The 20,200-nt window shown below is 35.7% G+C and overlaps 1 protein-coding gene across 1 annotated transcript in view; it reads left to right on the top strand.

Annotated features, from left to right (window-relative positions):
• Positions 1–1,764: 1,764 nt before the first annotated feature.
• The window catches only part of Zdbf2 (zinc finger DBF-type containing 2), a 43,828-nt gene continuing 25,392 nt past the window's right edge, over positions 1,765–20,200 (top strand). Inside the window, 4 exon segments of the mRNA XM_071618867.1 lie at positions 1,765–1,800; positions 6,144–6,196; positions 7,471–7,545; positions 9,363–9,465. Coding sequence (XP_071474968.1) covers positions 9,406–9,465 — 60 coding nt within the window. The 5' untranslated portion in view covers positions 1,765–1,800; positions 6,144–6,196; positions 7,471–7,545; positions 9,363–9,405.

Here is a 20,200-nt window from a genome sequence, read left to right as displayed (position 1 = left end):
TTCCCAGTAGGGATGAGAAACTCACGGCCATGGACATGGTAGGCACCCATCTCTCTCTTTTCTAAGGGCTGTGGGAATAGTTTTGGTTCTAGAAAAATAATTTTCTCTAGGAAAATCTCTCCTTCACCAGGTAAATCTCTGTTTTAAGTTTGAGCAACTCCTGTATCTGCTAATTCTTTCCTTCCATTTAGGGTTGTGAGTTTTATAAAACAATGAGCTTCATTCTTTTGAAATAAAGACAGTCTGAACAACAACGTCCAAGTTTTTGTACTTGTAGGCAATACTGCCACCTTGCCAACAACATTAAGAGACCAAGTTTATAAGATGCATCTTGTTAATATGTTGGGCGTGGGGAGCATGACTTAGCGTGTGTAAAATACATTATGTCTTGGTGGTTGGGCTAATGTATAATGGGTTTTCTCCCTTTAATTCCAGGGTTGTCGTGTGGAAAAATCTCGCCTCAAAAAAAAAAAAAAAAAAAAAATCAGTACTTTTTGGTGTTAAAAAAAATCCAGGGGCTGGAGCTTACCTAGCATGTGTGAGACCCTGGGTTGAGAACCCAGCACCAGAAGTGAGGTGTATATTGTAGCAACAGCCAAAGAACAAAGTTGCTTTTTCTAGTTATTTTTTCGTAAGACATAGCTTTCCAGTGGTGCTCCTAATTTTAGAAAATGATTAATATTTCTTTATCACCGATTATATATTGTGTAGCCATCGCTACGCAATTGGTTTAGGTTTGTATCCCCGTTACATTTAAACTGTTTGTGCTCATTGTATTCTTAGCAGGTAGGGGATTGTAATTGAATGACAAATGGATGTAAATATTGGTAACCCTTTCTTGTGCAGTGTAAACCTAAAACTCCTTAAAGGAGCCTCAGTTTTCTTTGTCAAAGGGGGACCATAGGATTCATTTTACATTAACCCCGAAATGAAATGGAAGAGTATCTAGCAATTATAAATACAGTGCCTAGCACAGAGTACGTGTTCATTAAACAGTAGATTTTGTGAGGGGCACCTCACTGCGGGATCCATAGGGGAACAGGGCAATGCATTTACTCTTTATGCTCCGTCTTCTTTTCGCTATTCACATGTTGCTTTGAATTGGCAAGCCATTTTTTTTTTTTGGCCATTTTTTAAATTCAAATGGTAAAATCTTGGTTGCTATCTCACGACCTAACTCCGCCGTGAGCCTAGTCATTCTAGCTGGAGCGGGATTGATTGCAAAGCCCAGGAGTGGGGCCCGGACCAGGAAGGCAGTGTCCGCTTTAAGAGGGGGGAGGCAGGGGCTCCTTGGAGCGAGCGAGCGAGTGAGTGGGTGGGCGGGTGGGCGGGGGGCGGTGCCGCAGCTCCTGCGTCAGAAGGGGCCCTGTTTTCGCACCTTCCCTGACGTCAAACCTGCAGAGGGGCTGCAACGCCGTTGCCAGTGGATGCCAGCGAGAGCCCAGTCGTGACTCGGAGCCCGCGTCTTGAGAGACGCGCTCCGGCTCGCCTCTCCTCTCGGGCAGGAGCGGCCGGGGGCTCGGGTTTCTGGCCCCGCGGCGCTCTGGACGGCTCGGGAGTCCAGACGCCGCCGCGGACCGGGATCCAGAGAGAGCGCGCCCAGCCCGGCCTCGGTCCCCACCGCGGCCCGGAAGGAATCCGGGCGGCCTCCGCGGAGGTGAGTGCCCGGCGGGGGCGGGCCGGGGCGGCGCGCGGCCGGGGCGGCGCCCGCGGGCGGGGCCTCCTCGTCGGGCGCCCGGAGCGCCTTGTTCCTCCTGAGGGACGGCGGACGGCTGGCCGGGCTCCCGCACCTCCTCGCAGGTCTTCGGCTTCCCCTCTCCCCGCGTCCCTTCCTGCCCCTGTGGCGCGAGCGGGGCCCGCGCCTCCGGGCCGGGCGGGCGGACGGCGCGAGGGGAGGAGGTGGGCCCTGGGTCGGAGGGGCCGGCGGCGAGGCCTGGGGCGGCGGCCGGGGCGGGGGCGGCCAGCGGAGGCCGGCCGAGGGACGCGTCCCCGCCACGTCTCTCCGGGCACCTGTGGGGCGAGACCCCGCGCCACCTGTGCACACACCCGCTTCCCCGTTCCCTGCGTGGTGTCCAGCGGTCCCGGACCTGGGCCTTGACCAGCCTCTGGCGGTTAGAGTTTATTTTGGAAACGTTCGATTTTTTCTTTCTTTCTGTGTGTTAATAATAATCGTTTTACTACGGCCGTGCAACAGTTGTGTAAATCTGGTCGAATTACGCCATCGTCATTACTGGCTCCTGAGAAGGCCCTTTCCAGCTCCTTCGGTTTTCTGACGCGATGATTGTTGGTAGCGCATGGGAGAAATGCATAAGGCGATATTGGTTCTCAAGGCGCTGAAATGTTTTGCGCCCCAAAATGGAAGCATCCGTTCCACTTATTTATTTATTTATTTATTTATTTAGTTTACTGCAGCAATATACTACGGGGGAGGGGAAACGGGGTATGAAGAAAGCCCGTAGTAAACTCCTCCTCAGTAGAGAATTTTACAATTTCGAGTGTTTTTGTCCATTCTTTTTAGAAAATGCATGAATTTATATTTGCGTTACATCGTGGGGTATTTACTTTCTGATTTTTTTTTCACTTAATACATAGAGGACTTTTCTCTGTATAATTGTAACTATAGCATCGATGGCTAGAAAGAAACTCGCTAAAGATTTGATGACGTATCACTGCAGTGGCCAGTTTATTGGCTAGAAATAAGCAGAATTCAGGGTAGCAACCGGTATCCAAAAGATATTATTTATTCCTGTTAATAACTTGAGGCAGTGTTTTTCAGACTGCAGTTTTCAACCCATTGGCGAATTGTAAAATTAATTTAGTGGTTCGTGAGTAGGATTTTAAAAATTCATTTAAAAGATGAAATAAAATGGCATAGAAAATACCAGACTACATTACTTGTTCTGAAGGGTATTGTTTTGTTGAAACCTTGTTTTAACTGCGCATGTGTGCCTGTGAGTGTGTGCTGGGTTGTAATATAAAATGTATTGCTTTCTATGGTGTCATGATAAATAAATTTAAAGTCACTGATCCAAAGTACTGTCAGCATTCAAACTGGGTGCAATGATGCAATTAAACTAAAAGTTAATTTTATTCATCTTCACTCTCTCTTGGGGAGGCGGGGAATACTTACATTGTTTATTGCAGTATATTAGGTTCTTTTCCCCTAATATTACAATAATTAGCATTTCCAAAAATACAGAAAGGTTTTTATAGAAGTTAAAAGATCAAAACATTAACTGAACATATTCCCTAGTTATTGGTGTGAGACTTGGAAAAAGATCGCTTCTTTCTAAACTTAAGTTCCCTAATTTGTTGAATGGGAGTGACTTGATTCCTACCTTTTAAAGCTGTTTGTTATTTAGATGAAACAATGCATATAAAGCTATTGACGGAGTGGCCTGGCTCAGATTAAGTATTCACTACGTGTTATTATTTTATTAAGATCCAATGGTAGTGTCTAGAATAATTCTTGATGTCAGAGAAAAGGCGGCATAGTGTGGATAATCAAAAAAAAAAGTTGAAAATTAGTTATTTGTGTTGTGTGACTGGGAATTAAGATGATCTTTTTATATATTATTTGGACACTATTTGGTGATTGCTTACTAATTGTTATCCCATTGATAGATAATTTAGATTGTATTATTTAAAAAAAAAAAAAGATTTCCTTCTATTGTCTTTTCTTACTTTCTGTTAAGTTGTTGTCTCTTTTGTCAGGCAGTTGAAAAAATTTCCTCTGAGGATTTTGGATTTTGTTAGCTCTTATACAAAGCTGCAGTCAGTTTGGAAACCCACACAACTACAAAATCATTTCAACAATATTTTTATTGATATTTATCTCTGCACCCGGTGTAGATTTCATATATACAAGAAATGTTTCTTAAAAACAAAGAAACAAACAGCTCACACCGTTCAGATATTTGTTGTTGACTGCTCCAGGTGGGTTTATTCAGTTTTAAATGTTGCAAAAAACAATGAAATAAGGTGATTGTTGTCACTTTAAAAATATCATTAAAATTATTAAAAATAAATAGAATGCTTTGGAATCGGAAAAAAAGATTTTGTTACTAGGTGGAATGATTGTAAAAGGTGGTGAAAAAATCCTAAACATTAATCGTAATTCTCTTGGATTGGAAATGTCTTTAGATTCTAAGCACATGATTTGGAACTAATTAATTTGTCCCAGAAAAACAAAAATGAAAACCCCAAACAACAATGAAGCAAAAAAGCCCAACTAACTGAAACTTACATGCGTTAATGTAAGTTAAAATATTAAGGTTATGTGGGGATATATTTTTAAAATTATTGACTCACCAACTGCTGTTTTTTTTTTTTTTTTTGTCAGATAAGACGGGTTTTTATCTTACACTTATAAATGAAATACTATGTAATCATTAAACATTCTGTTTGGAAATATATATATATATATATATATATATATATATAGGCATGTAAAGTGCTCATGATTAATTGAAGGGGTGGTAATAGGATGGAATGTTCAATATATTCCATTTTTGTAAAAATATGATTAGGAAGAATAAAGAATTTATAATAAATGTTAACAATGGGTGGTGGAAGTATGACTATTTGTGCTGCTTTTTATAATTGTACTATAACTAGTATTTTACTTTTGAAATAAAAATTAATAAAAATCACTTTTAAGGAAAAAATTTAAATGTGTGTTTTTCTAATTTATAAGACTAAATGAGACTGCTTTAAGGGATAATGACTCTTTGAATTTGAATATTTTGGATATCAATGAACTCTCTGTTATCCTAGGAAATGGTGCTGAGTAGTTTAAAAGTTACGTATTTCTTATATATAGTTAATATCCTTTTGAGAAGCTCCTTTGAATAGGAGGAAATCATTGTTCCAGAATTTTCAAAGCACTCTTAAAAAAAAAAATTCACTGCCTAAAGATATGTCTAAATTCTTTAGTCTGCTTTTGAATCCTACCATGTCAAAAACCTCAATGTACTTTTCCTGCTTTATTGCCCCTTAAATTCACAAATGAAACCATAGGTTCAGCTGAACTTGTTAATTTACTGTCTCAAAGTGTACCCATGCCTTCTTGCTTTTGTACTACCTATGACTTTTACATGGAATGTCTTTTCCTGACCTAAGCAAAGCCTTCCCATTTTCCAGAATCTGGTTTACAAAACCATGTCCACATTGACGTCCCTGGCTACTCCAGTTAAAACTGTACTTTGCAAATGAATCCATTAGCACTTATTAGTTTTGCAGTGCTGCGGATCAAACCCAGGGCTTCATGCGTACTAGGCGAGTATTCTACCCCAGCCCTGAATGTACAATTTTTATTTAGACTTTTCTTAAACGCTTCTTCACATTCTTGCATTAATTTTCCAGTTTCATTTTAAATTTCTTGATGGCAGGAAAACTTTTCTCATCTTTTGTGTCTGTCCCTTAAAGTTACTAAGCACCAAACTTTGTGCAGGGTATGTATTTAATAGCTGTATTTTGATTAAACAGTGGTGTCACTGACTGTTTTGAGCCCCGGTGTTGGAATTTTTTAAAATCAGTGATCCTAGGTAAGGATCAATCCTTTACCTACAACAATGTATAGGAATAAAAAACTGATTATTCTGCTTAATTGAGAGTTGGTCATTTTTACAAGACCCAAACTTAATTTCAGGTATATATTTCTTTTAAAAATGTTTCATGAAGCTTATTTTGTGTTTGGTAGCATTTTGCCCTTAACCTTACAAAAGGCACAGCTGTGCCTTATATTCTTTTACAGCTACTCTTCACCTGGGATCCAGAGGTCTGAAGTGTTTGATGGTGGGTTAGATGGGTCATCAGTCATTCTGCTCCAGAACATCTTAGGAGGTCATGTTGTGACATTCAGTGAGTCATAGTATGTAGTATGTTCTGTGTTCAAAAGTTAATATTTTTTTCTATTATTGGAAGCATAATTGCATCACTGTTCAAACTTAAAATGATTTGGGGATACTTGTTGGTGAATGGTAGATACTTGTGGGACTACTGTTTCTTTCTTTTCTTTTTTTTTTTTTTTTAAACAGTGCTGGGGATCAAACCCAGGTCCTTGTGCATACTAGGCAAGCACTGAGCTACATGACTAGGTGGGACTTACCTTTTTTAAAAAATTGTTTTATTTTAATTTACAGATGTTTACCAGGATTCATATAGCGGATGAAATGCCTGCCCTTTTCTTCTCATGGTAAATAATTTGTTACTTTATAAGAAATATCAATTCTAATAAAATTCAGAATTTGTATAAAAAGATCCAGTTATGCAAAGTAATATAATCTCAGACCATGAAGAATTGATCTTTTTAATGAGTAAGAATTTTATTAGTTCATAAACTGATGATGTAGATTATTAGGTCAGCTTATATATCAGATCACCTTGGAACATTTTTTTTTAATTTAAAATTTCTTCCACTTTTTTAAATTGGTGTGTTATAGTTGTACATAATGATGGGATTTGCTGTTACACATTTATACATGCATACAATATAACAATATAATCTGCCTAATATTCCTCCTCAGCACTCCCTCCACCCTCCTTCCTCCTACCTCAGTCCCATTCCTCTGTTCTACTGATCTCACTTTGATTTTCACGAGATCCCCCTTAGCCTTTCTTTTTGGGTCATTTTAAATAATCATAATATCCATGTGCTTTGGATTCCCCCCATGCCAAGGAGATTTGATTTGGTAAGTTTTAGATGGGATCCTAAAATTGAATATTTATAAATGCAAACGTGTTTCTGATTCATTGTGACTTTTAATTGTGGCACTAGAGAGGATGGAAACAGTAGGTGAAAATACCATAGTAGTTAAAGGTCATAGGATTAAAGATTAAATAATATTTTTTGTGTGTGATGTTTGATTCATTTTCGTTTTGTCTTTCATTCAGCAAATGTTGAATTTTGTGTGTGTGTGTGTTTGGTAGTGGGGATTGAACCCAGGGGTGCTTAACCATAGAATTGCATTCCCAGCCCTTTTTTTTAAGAAAAATATTTTTTAGTTGGACACAATACTTTTATTTTATTTTTTTATGTGGTGCAGAGGATCGAACCCAGGGTTCTGCATGTGCTCAACCCTGAGCTACAACCCCAGCCCCTCCCAGTCCTTTTTTATATTTTATTTAGAGACAGGGTCTTGCTGAATTGCAAAGAACATCGCTAAGTTGCTGAGGTTGATCTTGAACTCTCGATCTTGAACCGCCTCAGCCTCCAGAGATGCTGTGATTACAATTATGCATGATTGTGCCCTGCTGATATATTTATTGATATATTTTCATAAATCACTAAAACATTTGTGATTTTATCATATTCAGAATTTAGGTTTAAGCTCAGGAGTTCTCTTAGCTTAAAAATTGCTGTATTTTTAATTTACAAACTGTTTCATTTTATTGCTTCAGATTAATAAATGAAGTAGATTAATGAGAAAAGAGACCAAATAATAAGTGATTTCTTATATATTATTTCAGATGCTGGTTTAATTGATTTATTTTCCCCTACGTGTGGGAATTCAGAAAATCAAAGGTTTCCAATAAAAGTAATAGGTAAGTAAATGTTATTAAAGAATTTTAACTTAAAGCTTTTATATTCTCATCTTTTTAGTTTTAAGGCTGCAATTTCATTTTTCAGTCATTTTATTTTTTGGTATCAGGGATTGAACACAGAGGTGTTTAACCACTGAGTCCCCAGCCCTTTTATTTTTATTTTTTAATTTTGGGACAGGGTCTAACCAATTTGCTTACAGCCTCACTAATTTGCCTAGGCTGACTTTGTGATTCTCCTGCTTCAACCTCCCAAGCTGCTGGGATTACAGGTGTGTATCACCACACCTGGCTTTAGTTATTGATTTTGATATTTAAATCTTTTGTAGAATAATCTCATTTATAAACATTCACATTATAGAATAATTTTTATACGTTTTCCAGCAGACAAGAATGTCTACAAATGGTGTGACTCTACGTTGTGTATAACCAGAGATATGAAAAATTGTGCTATTATATGTGTAATATGAATTGAAATATATTCTGCTGTCATATATAACAAATTAGAATAAATTTAAAAACGAATGTCTAAAATAATTAGAATTAAAAACTTGACAAAATTATTTGTAATTCTGTTTTCAGTTTAACAGAACAGGAATATCACATTGAATTAATTTGTTTACTTAAAGTAATAATGACGTGGTGTCAGTTAATAAATTGGCTGTGCATCAGAATTAGCTGGGAATTTAAAAAATTCTGAGCTTGCATGGTGGCACACACCTATAAATTCCAGTGGCTTAGAAGGCTGAGACCAGAGGATTCAAGTTCAAGGTCAGCACCTGCCACTTTGCAAGACCCTGTCTCTAAATAAAAAAAATAAAAAGGGCTGGGTTTGTAGCTCAGTGGTTAAGTGCCCCTGGATTCAATCCCTGGCACCAAATAAATAAATAAACAAATAATATGAATCCTAAACTTTTAACTCCTCTCTGCTAACTGATTTTGGCATTCAGCCTTGTTTGGGAACTACTACTGTATCTTAAGTTAGGGGATTATTGTTATAGGAGGGTGGAAGTTTGTTAAGAAATCTCAAAAGTAGCAGTAGGAAAAGATTCTGAGTATTTATTTTGATTTGTATAATTGTCAGAAGAGAAATGTCTCATGTTTCAGAGGCTGCCTTAGATATTACTCTGATTGTTGGCAACTTTGTTGGTAAATTATTCTCTGTCTCTGTTATAAACTGAGCAGAAACTGTCATGTGGTATCTTTTCTCTCATGACAGAGAATTAGCATTACTATATATGATATTAAGAGTTCAAATAATCTGAAATTTTATATAGAAACATGGTAGGAAAATTAATGAGCTCCTTAAGATTATAGAAGTCCACTCACTATAGTAATACCTTAGAAATAATTTGCCTACACGTTACGTACTGTATTCTTCAATGAATCAGTTTCTAATAATTCTTGTAAATTAGCAGAAAATTGATAAGAAATTCAGTCATTTAAATCTTCAAATATTGACAACAAACTGCTCTTTAAGAAGATGCTATATTTTCAGATCCACTGCAGGATCACAAAGTGACTCAGTAGATCGTGGCTGCTTTGTATATTTTCTTAACTACTAATAGAAATATGAGTGAATTTCTCAGTCAGTTTCTTCATAGTAGTAAGGAATTATAGTGATTTAAAAAAAAATTTTATAGTTATTGATGGACAACAACATGCCTTTGTTTTTTTTTTTTTTTTAATTTTTATGTGGTGCTAGGGATTGAATTTAGTGCCTCATGCATGCTACGCAAGCAGTATGCCAAGGAGCTACAGCCCCAGCCCCTTATGGTGATTTTTTTTTGCCACCTTTCTTCTTCCTTTTTTTCCTCCAGCTTTGAGTATTCAAGAACAAAATAGCCATTTTGGTTATTCAACATGCAGAGGAAACAAGGATATTGCAGCTATTGCCGTGTGCAGTATCCTAACCTGGAACAGGTGAGAGGTTCCTACCAATATGATAATACCTATAAGGAACTTAAATGTGACTTTCTGTTCTTTTACATTTTACTAAATACATTTATTCATTCATTGAGCAGATTATGTTGAGAATCTACTAGTCAGTTGGCTGACACTGTTAAGATTCTAGGGATATGACCAAGAACAAAACCAAGTTTCTTTTTTTCATGGAGCTTAAATTCTAGCACAGTAAAACAGAAAATAGTCATGTAAATTTAGCATGTAAATTTAGTCATGTAAATTTAATATGTCAGAATGTAATAAATTTTTTTTAGGAAAATAGGGACAGGAGTACTATTTTAGATGGAGCAGCCAGGTAAGGCCTTTTTAAGAAAGTGACATTTGAATTGAGATTTTAATGAGGTTTACTGATATATATATAAAGAACAAAGACAGGGAAGAGTGTTTGTCACGCTAACCAAAAGCCAAGAGGCTATTGTGACTGCAGTAGAGATGGTTAAATATATGTTGAAAATAAATCAAAGAAGTAGATTCTGTAAAGACCTTGCAGGTTAAGGTAAGGACTTTGAATTTCAGGACAGAAGAGGTAAATCATCTAACTTATACTAAAAGAATGATTCTGACTACTATTAGGGAGAAGAGTTGGTATGGCATTTCTTTTAAATTTATTGTTTTATTGCAATATAATTCTCACACCATAAACTTAACCCCTTTAAAATGTGTAATTCAGAGATCTTTAGTACATGCATCAAGTGCATATACTAATGCCATAGTGTCTTAATTCTAGAACATTTTCATCACCCTAAAAGGAAACCCTATACTCATTAATCAGTTACTCTGTATTCCCTTCTACCCCTAACCCTTGGTGACAACTAATCTGTTTTCTGTTTCAATAGATTTGACTATTCTGGATATTTTGTATAAATGGAATCATATACCATGTGACCTTTTGTGTCTGATGTTTTCACTTAGTGTAAAATTTTCAAGTTTGATCTGTGTCATAGCATGTAGTACTATCTCTCTTTTTCATGACTGATTATTATTCTCTTATAAAGATAATACTACATTTTGTTTATTCATTCAATAATTGATGAATGTTTAGGTTTTTAAATTTTTTTGGCTACCATGAATATATCTGCTATGTACTTTTGTGTATAAGATTTTGTGTGGACATATGTTTTCAGTTCCCTTTATGTGTATGTGTGTGTCTGTGTGTTTGTACATTTATAGGAATGTTATTGTTGAGTCATATGGTGTGTTAAGTTTTTTTGAGGAACTGCCTCACTATTTTCCAAAGTAGATGTACGGTTTTATGTAAGTTATCGTTTGCAGTGTATGAGGGTTTCAGTTATTCCTCATCCTTACCAGCACTTATTATCTTTTAAAAATTATAACCATTTTTAGTGGATGCAAAGTGATATCTCATTGTGGCTTTGATTGACATTTCCCTAATGTCACTGAGCATCTTTTCATGTGCCAGTTATGTATCTTCTTTGGATGAATGCCTGTTCAAATCCTGTGTCTATTTTTTAATTGGGTTGTCATTTAATTGTTATGTGGTAAGTCTTTATGTATTCCGGGCACTAGACCCTTATGAGATATATGATTTACAAATACTTGCCTGATAGTATGCTTCAGTGTACAAAGGTTTTTAATTTTGCTATCATTGAATTTAACCTTTTTTTTTTTTTTTGGTGTTGGTCCTGGGGATTGAACCCAGGGTCTTGTGCATGCAAGGAAGTGCTCTGCCATTGAACTGTATCCCCAACCCTGTACCTTGTGTTCTTGATGTCAGAGAGATTGCCTAGTCCAAGATCATGAGGATTTATGCTTATATTTCCCTCCGAGAGTTTTATAATTACTCTTACAGTTAGATGTTTGGTCCATTTTGAGTTAATTTTTGTATGTGACATGAGATAGGGGCTCCAGTTTCATTCTTTTGCATGTGATATCCAGTAATCCCAGCATAATTTGTTGAAAATATCCTTTTCTCATTGAATTGTCTTTATATATCTGTTGAAAATTAGTAGACCATAGGTATAAGAGTTTATTTCTATACTTTCAAGTTTATTCTACTGGTCTATATATTTACTCTAATGCCAGTACCACAGTCTTTTAAAAAATATATTTTTAAGTTTTAATTGATGCATAGTAATTGTACATATTTATGAGGTGCAGCATGACATTTCAGTTCATGTATACAATGTGTAATGGTGAGATTATGATAATTGGTGTATTCATAAAAATAAGACATTTATCATTTCTTTGTTCAGAATCCTCTCTGTTATTTTTTAGATTTTTTTTAGTTGTAGATGGACACAATATCTTTTTTTAAAAAAAATTTTTAGTTGTAGTTGGACACAATACCTCTATTTTATTTATTTTTATGTGGTGCTGAGGATCGAACCCAGTGCCTCACGCCTGCAAGGCAGGTGCTCTACCACTGAGCTACAGCCCTAGTTCCCTCTCTACTATTTTAAAATGTACACTTAATAGTGGTTAACCATAGTTATTACTATAATAATAGTAACTATTATTCTAGTCTCTATTACAAGATCAGCTTTTGAACTCCCACACATGAAAGCATGCAGTATTTGTCTTTGTCTTACTTCATTTAACATAAGGTCCTCCAGTTCATTTGTTACTACAAATGACAAGGTTTCACTTTTTATTATGGCTTAATAATATTCCATTGTATTTATATGTACCACCTTTTCTTCTATCGGTTCATCAATGGACAATTTGGTTGATTCCATTTCTTGGCTGTTGTGCATAGTGCTGCAGGAAACATGGGAATGCAGTTGTCTCTTCAACATACTGATTTTATTTTCTTTGGATATATATCCAGTAGTAGGATTACTTGGTCATATGACAATTCTGTTTCTAGTTTTCTGAGGAAACTCTACAGTTTTCCACAATGGATTTTCATTCCAACCAATAGTATATGAGAATTCTCCTTTCTCTACATCCTTCCCAGCATTTGTTATTTTTTGTCTTTTTGATAATAGTCTTTCTTACTGGAGTAAGAAAGTAATGTTGTAATGTTGAGCATTTTTTCACACACTTGACCACCATTTGTGTATCTTCTTTTGAAAATGTCCCATTTAGGTAATTTGCTTATTATTAAACCAAATTTTTGCTATTGAGTTGTTTGAGTCCTTTATGTTTTCTGGAAACTAATTCATTATTAGGCAAATAGTTTGCAAATATTTTCTTCCAGTTGTGGGTTGTTTCTTCACTCTATTGATTATTTCCTCTGTTGTGCAGAAGTGTTTCAGTTTAATGTTAATAAAATTTGTCAGTTTTTGCTTTTGTTGCGTGTGCTTTGGGGATCATATTCAAAAACTTTTGCCCAGACCCAGTGTTTTGAAGCTTTTCCCTTATGTTTTCTTCTAGTAGTTTTATGTTTTTGGAGTCTTACACTGAAGTCTTTGGTTTGTATTGAGTTGATTTTTGAATATGGTAAGAGAAAAGTCCAGTTTTATTTTCCTAAATATGGATATTTAGTTTTCCTAGCACTATTTACTGAAGAGGCTTTCCATTTTCCTGCATATGTTCTTGCTACCTTTGTTGAAAATTAGTTGGTTATAAATACATAGATTTATTCTTGTAATTTCTGTTTTGTGCCTTTGAGATATATGTCTGTTTTTGTTCTAGTACTATACCATTTGTTTACTATAGATTTGTGGTATGATTTGAAGTTAGGTATTATAATGCCCTACCTTTGTTCTTTTTGCTCAGGATTGCTTTGGCTGTTCAGGGTCTTTTGTGGTTTTCATATGAATTTTATGATTTTTTTCTATTTCTGTGAAGAATATCATTGACCTGGGTACAGTGGTATATGCCTGTAATCTCAGCAGCTCAGGAGGTTAAAGCAGGAGGGATACTGAGTTCAAAGCCAGCCTCACCAACTTAGCGAGGCTCTAAGCAACTCAGTGAGACCCTGTCTCTAAATAAAATACAAAAAAGAGCTGGAGAGGGGCTGGGGTTATGGCTCAGCGGTACAGTGCTTGCCTGGCACGTGTGAGGCTCTGGGTTTGATTCTCAGCACCACATAAAAATAACTAAAATAAAGGTATTGTGTCCAACTACAACTAAAAAATATTTATTTTTTTAAAAAAAGGGCTGGAGATATGGTTTAATGGTTCATGCCCCTGAGTTCAATTCCCAGAACCAAAAAAAAAAAGAGAAAACAATATCATTTATATTCTGATAGAATTGTATTGAATCTGTAGGATTGGATAGTATGGACATTTTAACATTAGTTCTTCTAATCCATGAACAGGGAATGTCTTTCCATTTTTGCATCCTCTTCAATTTTGGTCTTTTGTGTTTCATAATTTTCATTGTACAGTCTTTAGCTTCTTTGGTTAATTTATTCCAAGGTATTATTATTTTTTTAATAGCTATTTTTAGTGGTATTTATTTCTTGGTAATTTTGTAATTGATGTATAAAAAACTACTTTTTAATGTTGATATTGTATCCTACCACCTTATTAAATTTACTTATCAGTTCCAACAATATTTTGGGAGAGTCTTTAGGTTTTACCTATATAAAATTACATAGTCTGCAAACTGATAATTTGATCTCCTCTTTTCCTCTTTGAATGCCCTTTGTTTTTTTTTAATCTTATTTCCTTGGCTAAGACTTCCAATACTGTCTCTCAAATAAGAGTGGTGAAATATAGACATCCTTGATTGTAGAGGAAATGGATTTCAGCTTTTCTTTATTTAGTAGGTTATAGGCTATGAGTTTCTCATGTATAGTCCTTGCCATACTTCAGTACCTAATTTTTTGAGAATTTTTATCATGAAGAGACATTGAATTTTATCAAATGCCTTTTCTGCATGTATTAAAATAATCATAACAGTTGTCATTCATTATTCTATTGATGTGATTGATGTATTATGTTCAGCACTTTGTATATATTCAGCCATCCTTACATCCTTGGATAAAACCCACTCGATCTTGGTGTATAATCATTTTTGTGTGTTGTTGGATTAATTTATTCATATTTTTTTTTTTTTAGAATTTTAACATCTGTGCTCATCAGGGATATGGGTTAGACATTTTAATTTTTGTGTGTGTGTGTTCTTATCTGGTTCTGGTGTCAGCATAATGCCTTATAAAATGAGTTTGGAAGAGTTCCCTTCCTTTCAATACTTTGGAATAGTTTGAGAGGTAGCATTAGTTCTTTAAAGATTTGGTAAAATTCATGGGTGAATCCATCTGGTCCTGAACTTTTCTTTCTTCGTACACTTTTTATTACTGTTTCAATCTTGTTATTGGTTTGTTGAGGTTTTCTGTCTTCATAGTCCAATTTCAGTAGGTTGTTTTTTTTTCTAGAAACACATTTCTTTTAGGTTTTACAACTTTTTGGAATGTCATTGTTCATAACAGTTCCTAATGACCTTTGTATCCCTCTACTATCAGTTGTAATGTCTCTTTTTTCATCCCTGATTTTATTTGGGTCTTCTCTTTTCCCTTTTCTGGAGATTGAATACAGGGCCTTGTGTATGCTAAGCACATGTTCTTCCAATGATCTACACTCCCAGCACCCTTTTTCTCTGTTAATCTAGTTAATGATTTGTCAATTCTGTCATTTCTAAAAAACAACTCTATGTGATTTTCATTTACATATATTTTTGTTCTCTATTTCATTTTATTTCTGCTCTGTTTTTTGTTATTTGTTTCCTCCAATTTTAATGGGTTTTGTTTTTTTCTTTTGTAGTTCCTTGAATTGCATGATTAAATTTGTTTATTTAAAATAATTTTTATTTGCTATAAAATATTTCCCTCTTAGTACTTTATTTGCAGTAGTCCATAGGTTCTGAAGGGTTGTTTCAATTTTCATTAGTTTCAAGACATTTTACCCCTGCCCCTTACCCCGCCCCCTTTTTTGAGATAGGAGTCTTGCTGTGTTGTCTAGGCTTGTCTCAGTTCTTGGGCACAGGTGATCCTCCTACCTCAGCCCCTCAGGTGCTAAGAAAACAGACATGTACCACCACCCCTGTCCCTAAATTACCCTTTTGAATTCTTCACTGACCCATTGTTTAAGAGCACATTGTTTAGTTTTCATGTATTTGTACAGTTTTTTTATATATATGTGTATAATATATATATACACACACACACATATACATATATACACACACATGTATATATAGATGTGTGTGTGTATGTGTGTGTGTGTATATATATATACGCGCACACACATATTTTTTTTAGTTGTCAGTGGACCTTTATTTTTTATTTATTTATATGTGGTGCTGAGAATTTAACCCAGTGCCTCACACATGCTAGGCAAGTGCTCTTTCTAAAGTTACTTTTGTTTATTATTAGTTTTATTCCAGTCTGGTCAGAGAAGACACATGTGCTGATTTTGATTCCTTATATACATTGTTGAGACTTATTTCATAGCCTAACATATTAGAAAATGTTCAAGCATATAGGTTTGATTCTCTTTATTGTATATCTGCACTATTGCTTTGTATTTTCATGCTGGTAGTTATCCTTTTGCTTCTAGTATAGCAATCCCTTAAACATATCTTACAGAGCTGATCTGATGGTGGTGAATTCCGTCAGTTTTTGTCTTGAAAAGTCTGTCACTTTTATTTCTGAAGGATAGCTGTGCTGGGTATATTATTCTTGATTGGCAGTTTTCTTCCTACAACTTTTAATATATGTATTTTTATGTCTGCTTTTAATTTTTCCCCATTTTTATTGGTTCTTTTTAGAATCAATACATTTTTTTTACATTGGGATTCATTTTGACATAATTATAAAGGCATGGAATATAACTTGCTGTAATTCAGTCCCAAATATTTCCCCTTTCCTGTTCCTCCTCCATCCTCCTGTTCCCTTTCCTCTACTATTGATCTTTCTGCTATTTACTTTTAGTTTTTTTTTTAAACATAGTATATTGTGGTGAGAGTCACTGTGGTATATTCATATATGCACATTGGAAAGATAAGTCAGATTGATTTTGAATATATTATTCCTTTCTCTCTTGGCCTGTAAGGTGTCTGCTGGTAGGTCTACTTGTTAGTCTAGTAGGGATCTTCTGTATGACTTGATGCTTTTCTCTTGCTGTTTTTAGAATTTATTTCTCTTTCACTTTTGACAGTTTGATTGTGACTCAAGAGAGTGTGTTGGTTATCTAGTTATTACTGAGGATAAAACGACTTACAGAAAGGAAAAATTTATTTTGGCTCATAGTTTTGAAGGTTTCAGTTCAGACTTGGTTAACCTTGCTTGAGCTTGTGGTTAGGCAGGATATTATGGTAGGGAGTGTGTGGTAGAGCAAAGCTGTTTACCTCCTACCCTGTGTGCAAAAAGAAGAGGAGTGGGCTCCTCTTGTGAATTGTGAAAGGGGTTTTACAATTCCTTTGAGGGCTTTTGCTTTTGCTTCTAGTGTAGGAATACCTTCCAATGACTTAGAACTTCCTAATAGGCCCCATCTTTCCATTTTTCCTCCTTTTTTTTTTCTTTTTTTTTGTGCCCGGTATCAAACCTAGGACATTGAACATACAAGTGCTCTACTGTTGAGCTATATCCCCATTCCAGTTTCTACAACTTCTAATAGTTCCAAGTAGAGGACCAATCCTTTAATACATAGGCCTTTGGGAGATATTCCAGGTCCAAACTGTTGCAGAGAGAACCTTTTATGGTAGAATCTATTGGAGCTCCTTTGAGCTTCCTGAACCTGAATGTGCATATCTTTCTTACGATTTGGAAAAATTCAGCAGTTATTTTACTGAATAGGTTTATTTCTTAAAAATTCCCTTTATTGGGCTGCGGTTGTGGCTCAGTGGTAGAGCACTCACCTAACAAGTGTGAGGTGCTGGGTTCAATCCTCAGTACCATATAAAAATAAATAAGTAAAATAAAGATATTGTGTCCAACTACAACTAAAAATTTGTTTAAAAAAATTCCCTTTGGACTGGGGTATATCTCAGTTGGTAGAGTGCTTGTCTAGTATATATGTATAAGGCCCTGGGGGAAAGAAAGAAAAGAAAAGGAAAAAAATTCCCTTTATCTTTTCTAGTTTTTTAAAGAATACCCATAAATGCAAAAGTTTCCTTGCTTAATCATCTCCCCTGAGTCTTAATAGACTTTGACCATTCTTTTAAATTTTTTTTCCCCAGTACTAGGAATTGAACCTAGGGCCTTTCTATAGTTAGGCAAGTGCTTTACCACTGAAGTGTACATCCTTAGCCCACAAAAAACCTGTACTTAAGCTCAGAAATTATTCTGCTTGATCTAATTTGCTATTAAGAGCTTCAGTTGTAGTTTGTCTTTGATTTATTGAGTTCTTTAACTCCAACATTATTATTGAACATTGATTCTGTTTTGTGACTTCTTTTTGGTGAATTTATCATTCATATTGTAAATTGTCTTCTTAAGTTCATTAAATTGTCTGCATTCTCTTGTATCTCATTGAGTTTCCTTAAAATCTTTTGAATTCTTTTTCAGATAGTTTGTTGGTTTTCTTTTCTTTGAGATTTGTTGCTGAAGAGTTATTAAGTTGCTTTTGAAGCATCATGTAACCTTGTTTTTTTATGATTCTTGTGTTACTACATGGATATTTGTGCATACAACAAATCAGTTGTGTATACCACTTTTACAGGGTGATTTTCATAGTAAACAACTCTCCTGTTGATGTGTCCTCAGTTATTGAGTTAGATAAAATACATTGGTTTTGGTTCTAGGTTAGTGTGTTAGCATAGTGCCCATGTAATTTTTTCACCTATAATCAGTTTTGGAGTTGCCTGAGGATATATTGGTGGCCTAGATTCAGGGGTCATAGGGTTGCAGCTTTCTTAGGCATGGTGAGTTTGCTGGCAACTCTGGGTGTAGTACTTCTGGCTCCTAATGAGTGTGTCCATAGGTGTGATTTGCATAGGGGTTGGGCCATTTTGGTGGGCCTTGGCAGATGAGGCACAGTGGTATAGCAGTGGAGGCAAAGGTCCCATCATTTTCTAAGAGCTGGGTTGGGGTGGGCTTCCTTTAGTGTGGGCCTAGGTGAATCTGGTGCTGTGTGCCTGGTAGTGGGTTAGAGTGTCAGTGTGTGAAGGCTGTGTGGGGACTGGTCTGCACTGGAAGAGGGCTCCTGTCAGTGTTCAAGGGTTGTGAAGGTGACTTTGCACACCTTCCAGTGGCTAATCTGCTCATATGGGGCTGTCCACTTGCTTCCTTGGGCTGAGGGTGGATGGGTGGGGTCCTGAGTCTTTGCATCTGAGTCTTGAGTCAAACAGCTTTGTTCCATCATATGCTCCCTGCCATAATTGCTGCCTTTACACAGGCCCAGAAGCAACCCAATCAGTCTAGGAGTGAAAACTCTAAAATTGTGAGCCAAAGCAAACCTTTCCTCTTTGTAAGTTGATTATCTCAGATGTTTTGTTGCAATAATGAAAAGTTGACTAACACACTTTCTCTGTTAGGCTATCATGAGTCTTTGTGGTCTGTGACATCTTTGCAATATCTTCACTTTGCTATGAAGCTGTGCTTCAAACACTATAGTGAAATGATTATTGCATTTTCTTTTTGGTCTTGAGTGTGTTTGTGTGTGTGCTCAAGCACGCACATGTACGTGGAGGAAAATGTGCTAGGCACAGCTAGTCAGACATCACTCCTGCAGTCTTGTGTATTATAATTTTGTATTAAGTTTTGAAATCCAGAAGTTTGAGCCATCTAACTTTGTTCTTTTATTTCAAGATTGTTTTTGTTCCATATGCATTTTAGGGTTACCTCTTCAATTTCTTCAGCAAGGCAGCTGTATTCTGATAGGGATTTTGTTGAACCTTTAGATAAACTGGGGGAGTATTCGTAAGTCTTCCAAATCATGAACAGGGAGTGTGTATTTCCATTTATATGCAGCTTCTTTAAAATCTTACAGCAGTGTTTTGTGATTTTTAAATGTACAAGTCTTACAGTGTTTATGTTAAATTTATTCCTAAGTATTTTATTCTTTTCAATGCTATTGTAAATGAAATTGTTTTCTTAATTCATTTTGGATTGTTCATTGCTAATATACAGAGTGATATAATAGATTTAAAAATTTTTTTTTAGTTGTTGATGGACACAATACCTTTATTTTATTTATTTATTTTTATATGGTGCTAAGGATCAAACCCAGTGCTTCACACATGCCAAGCAAGCGCTCTACCATTGAGCTACAACCCCAGCTCTATAATAGCTTTTTTTAAAAAAATATTTTTTACATGTTTATGAACCTTTATTCTATTCATGTATTTATATGTGGTGCTGAGAATTGAATCCAGCACTTCATACATGCTAGACAAGTGCTTTACCACTGAGCCACAACTCCAGCCCTATAATAGCTTTTTAAAATATTGATTTTGTATTATGCAATGTTGCTGAACTTATTTTTTAGCTTTAATAATTTTTTAATAGATTTTTTAGGATTTTTTAATATGTAAGATCATATCATCATCAAATAGTTTTGCTACTTCTTTTCCAGTCTGGAAACCATTTATTTATTATGAAAGGATGTAGGCTTTGTCAAATCCTTATGTGCACCTATTAGAAATTATGTATTTTTCACTTAGCCAATTAATATAGCATATTACTCTATTAGCTCAGGCTGCCATAATAAAATACTAGAGACTAGGTGGCTTAAATAGCAGAAATTAATTTCTTAATTGGCTAGGAAGTCAAGATTTAGGTGTCAGTTTTTGGTGAAGGCTGTCTTCCTAGGTTGTGGATGGCCGCTTTCTTACTGTATTATCA

Source organism: Marmota flaviventris, chromosome 11, assembly GCF_047511675.1.
Source record: "Marmota flaviventris isolate mMarFla1 chromosome 11, mMarFla1.hap1, whole genome shotgun sequence".
In the NCBI taxonomy this organism is placed as follows: domain Eukaryota; kingdom Metazoa; phylum Chordata; class Mammalia; order Rodentia; family Sciuridae; genus Marmota; species Marmota flaviventris.
The sequence above is the reverse complement of the archived record's forward strand: the minus strand, read 5'-3'. Positions and strand labels throughout refer to the sequence as shown.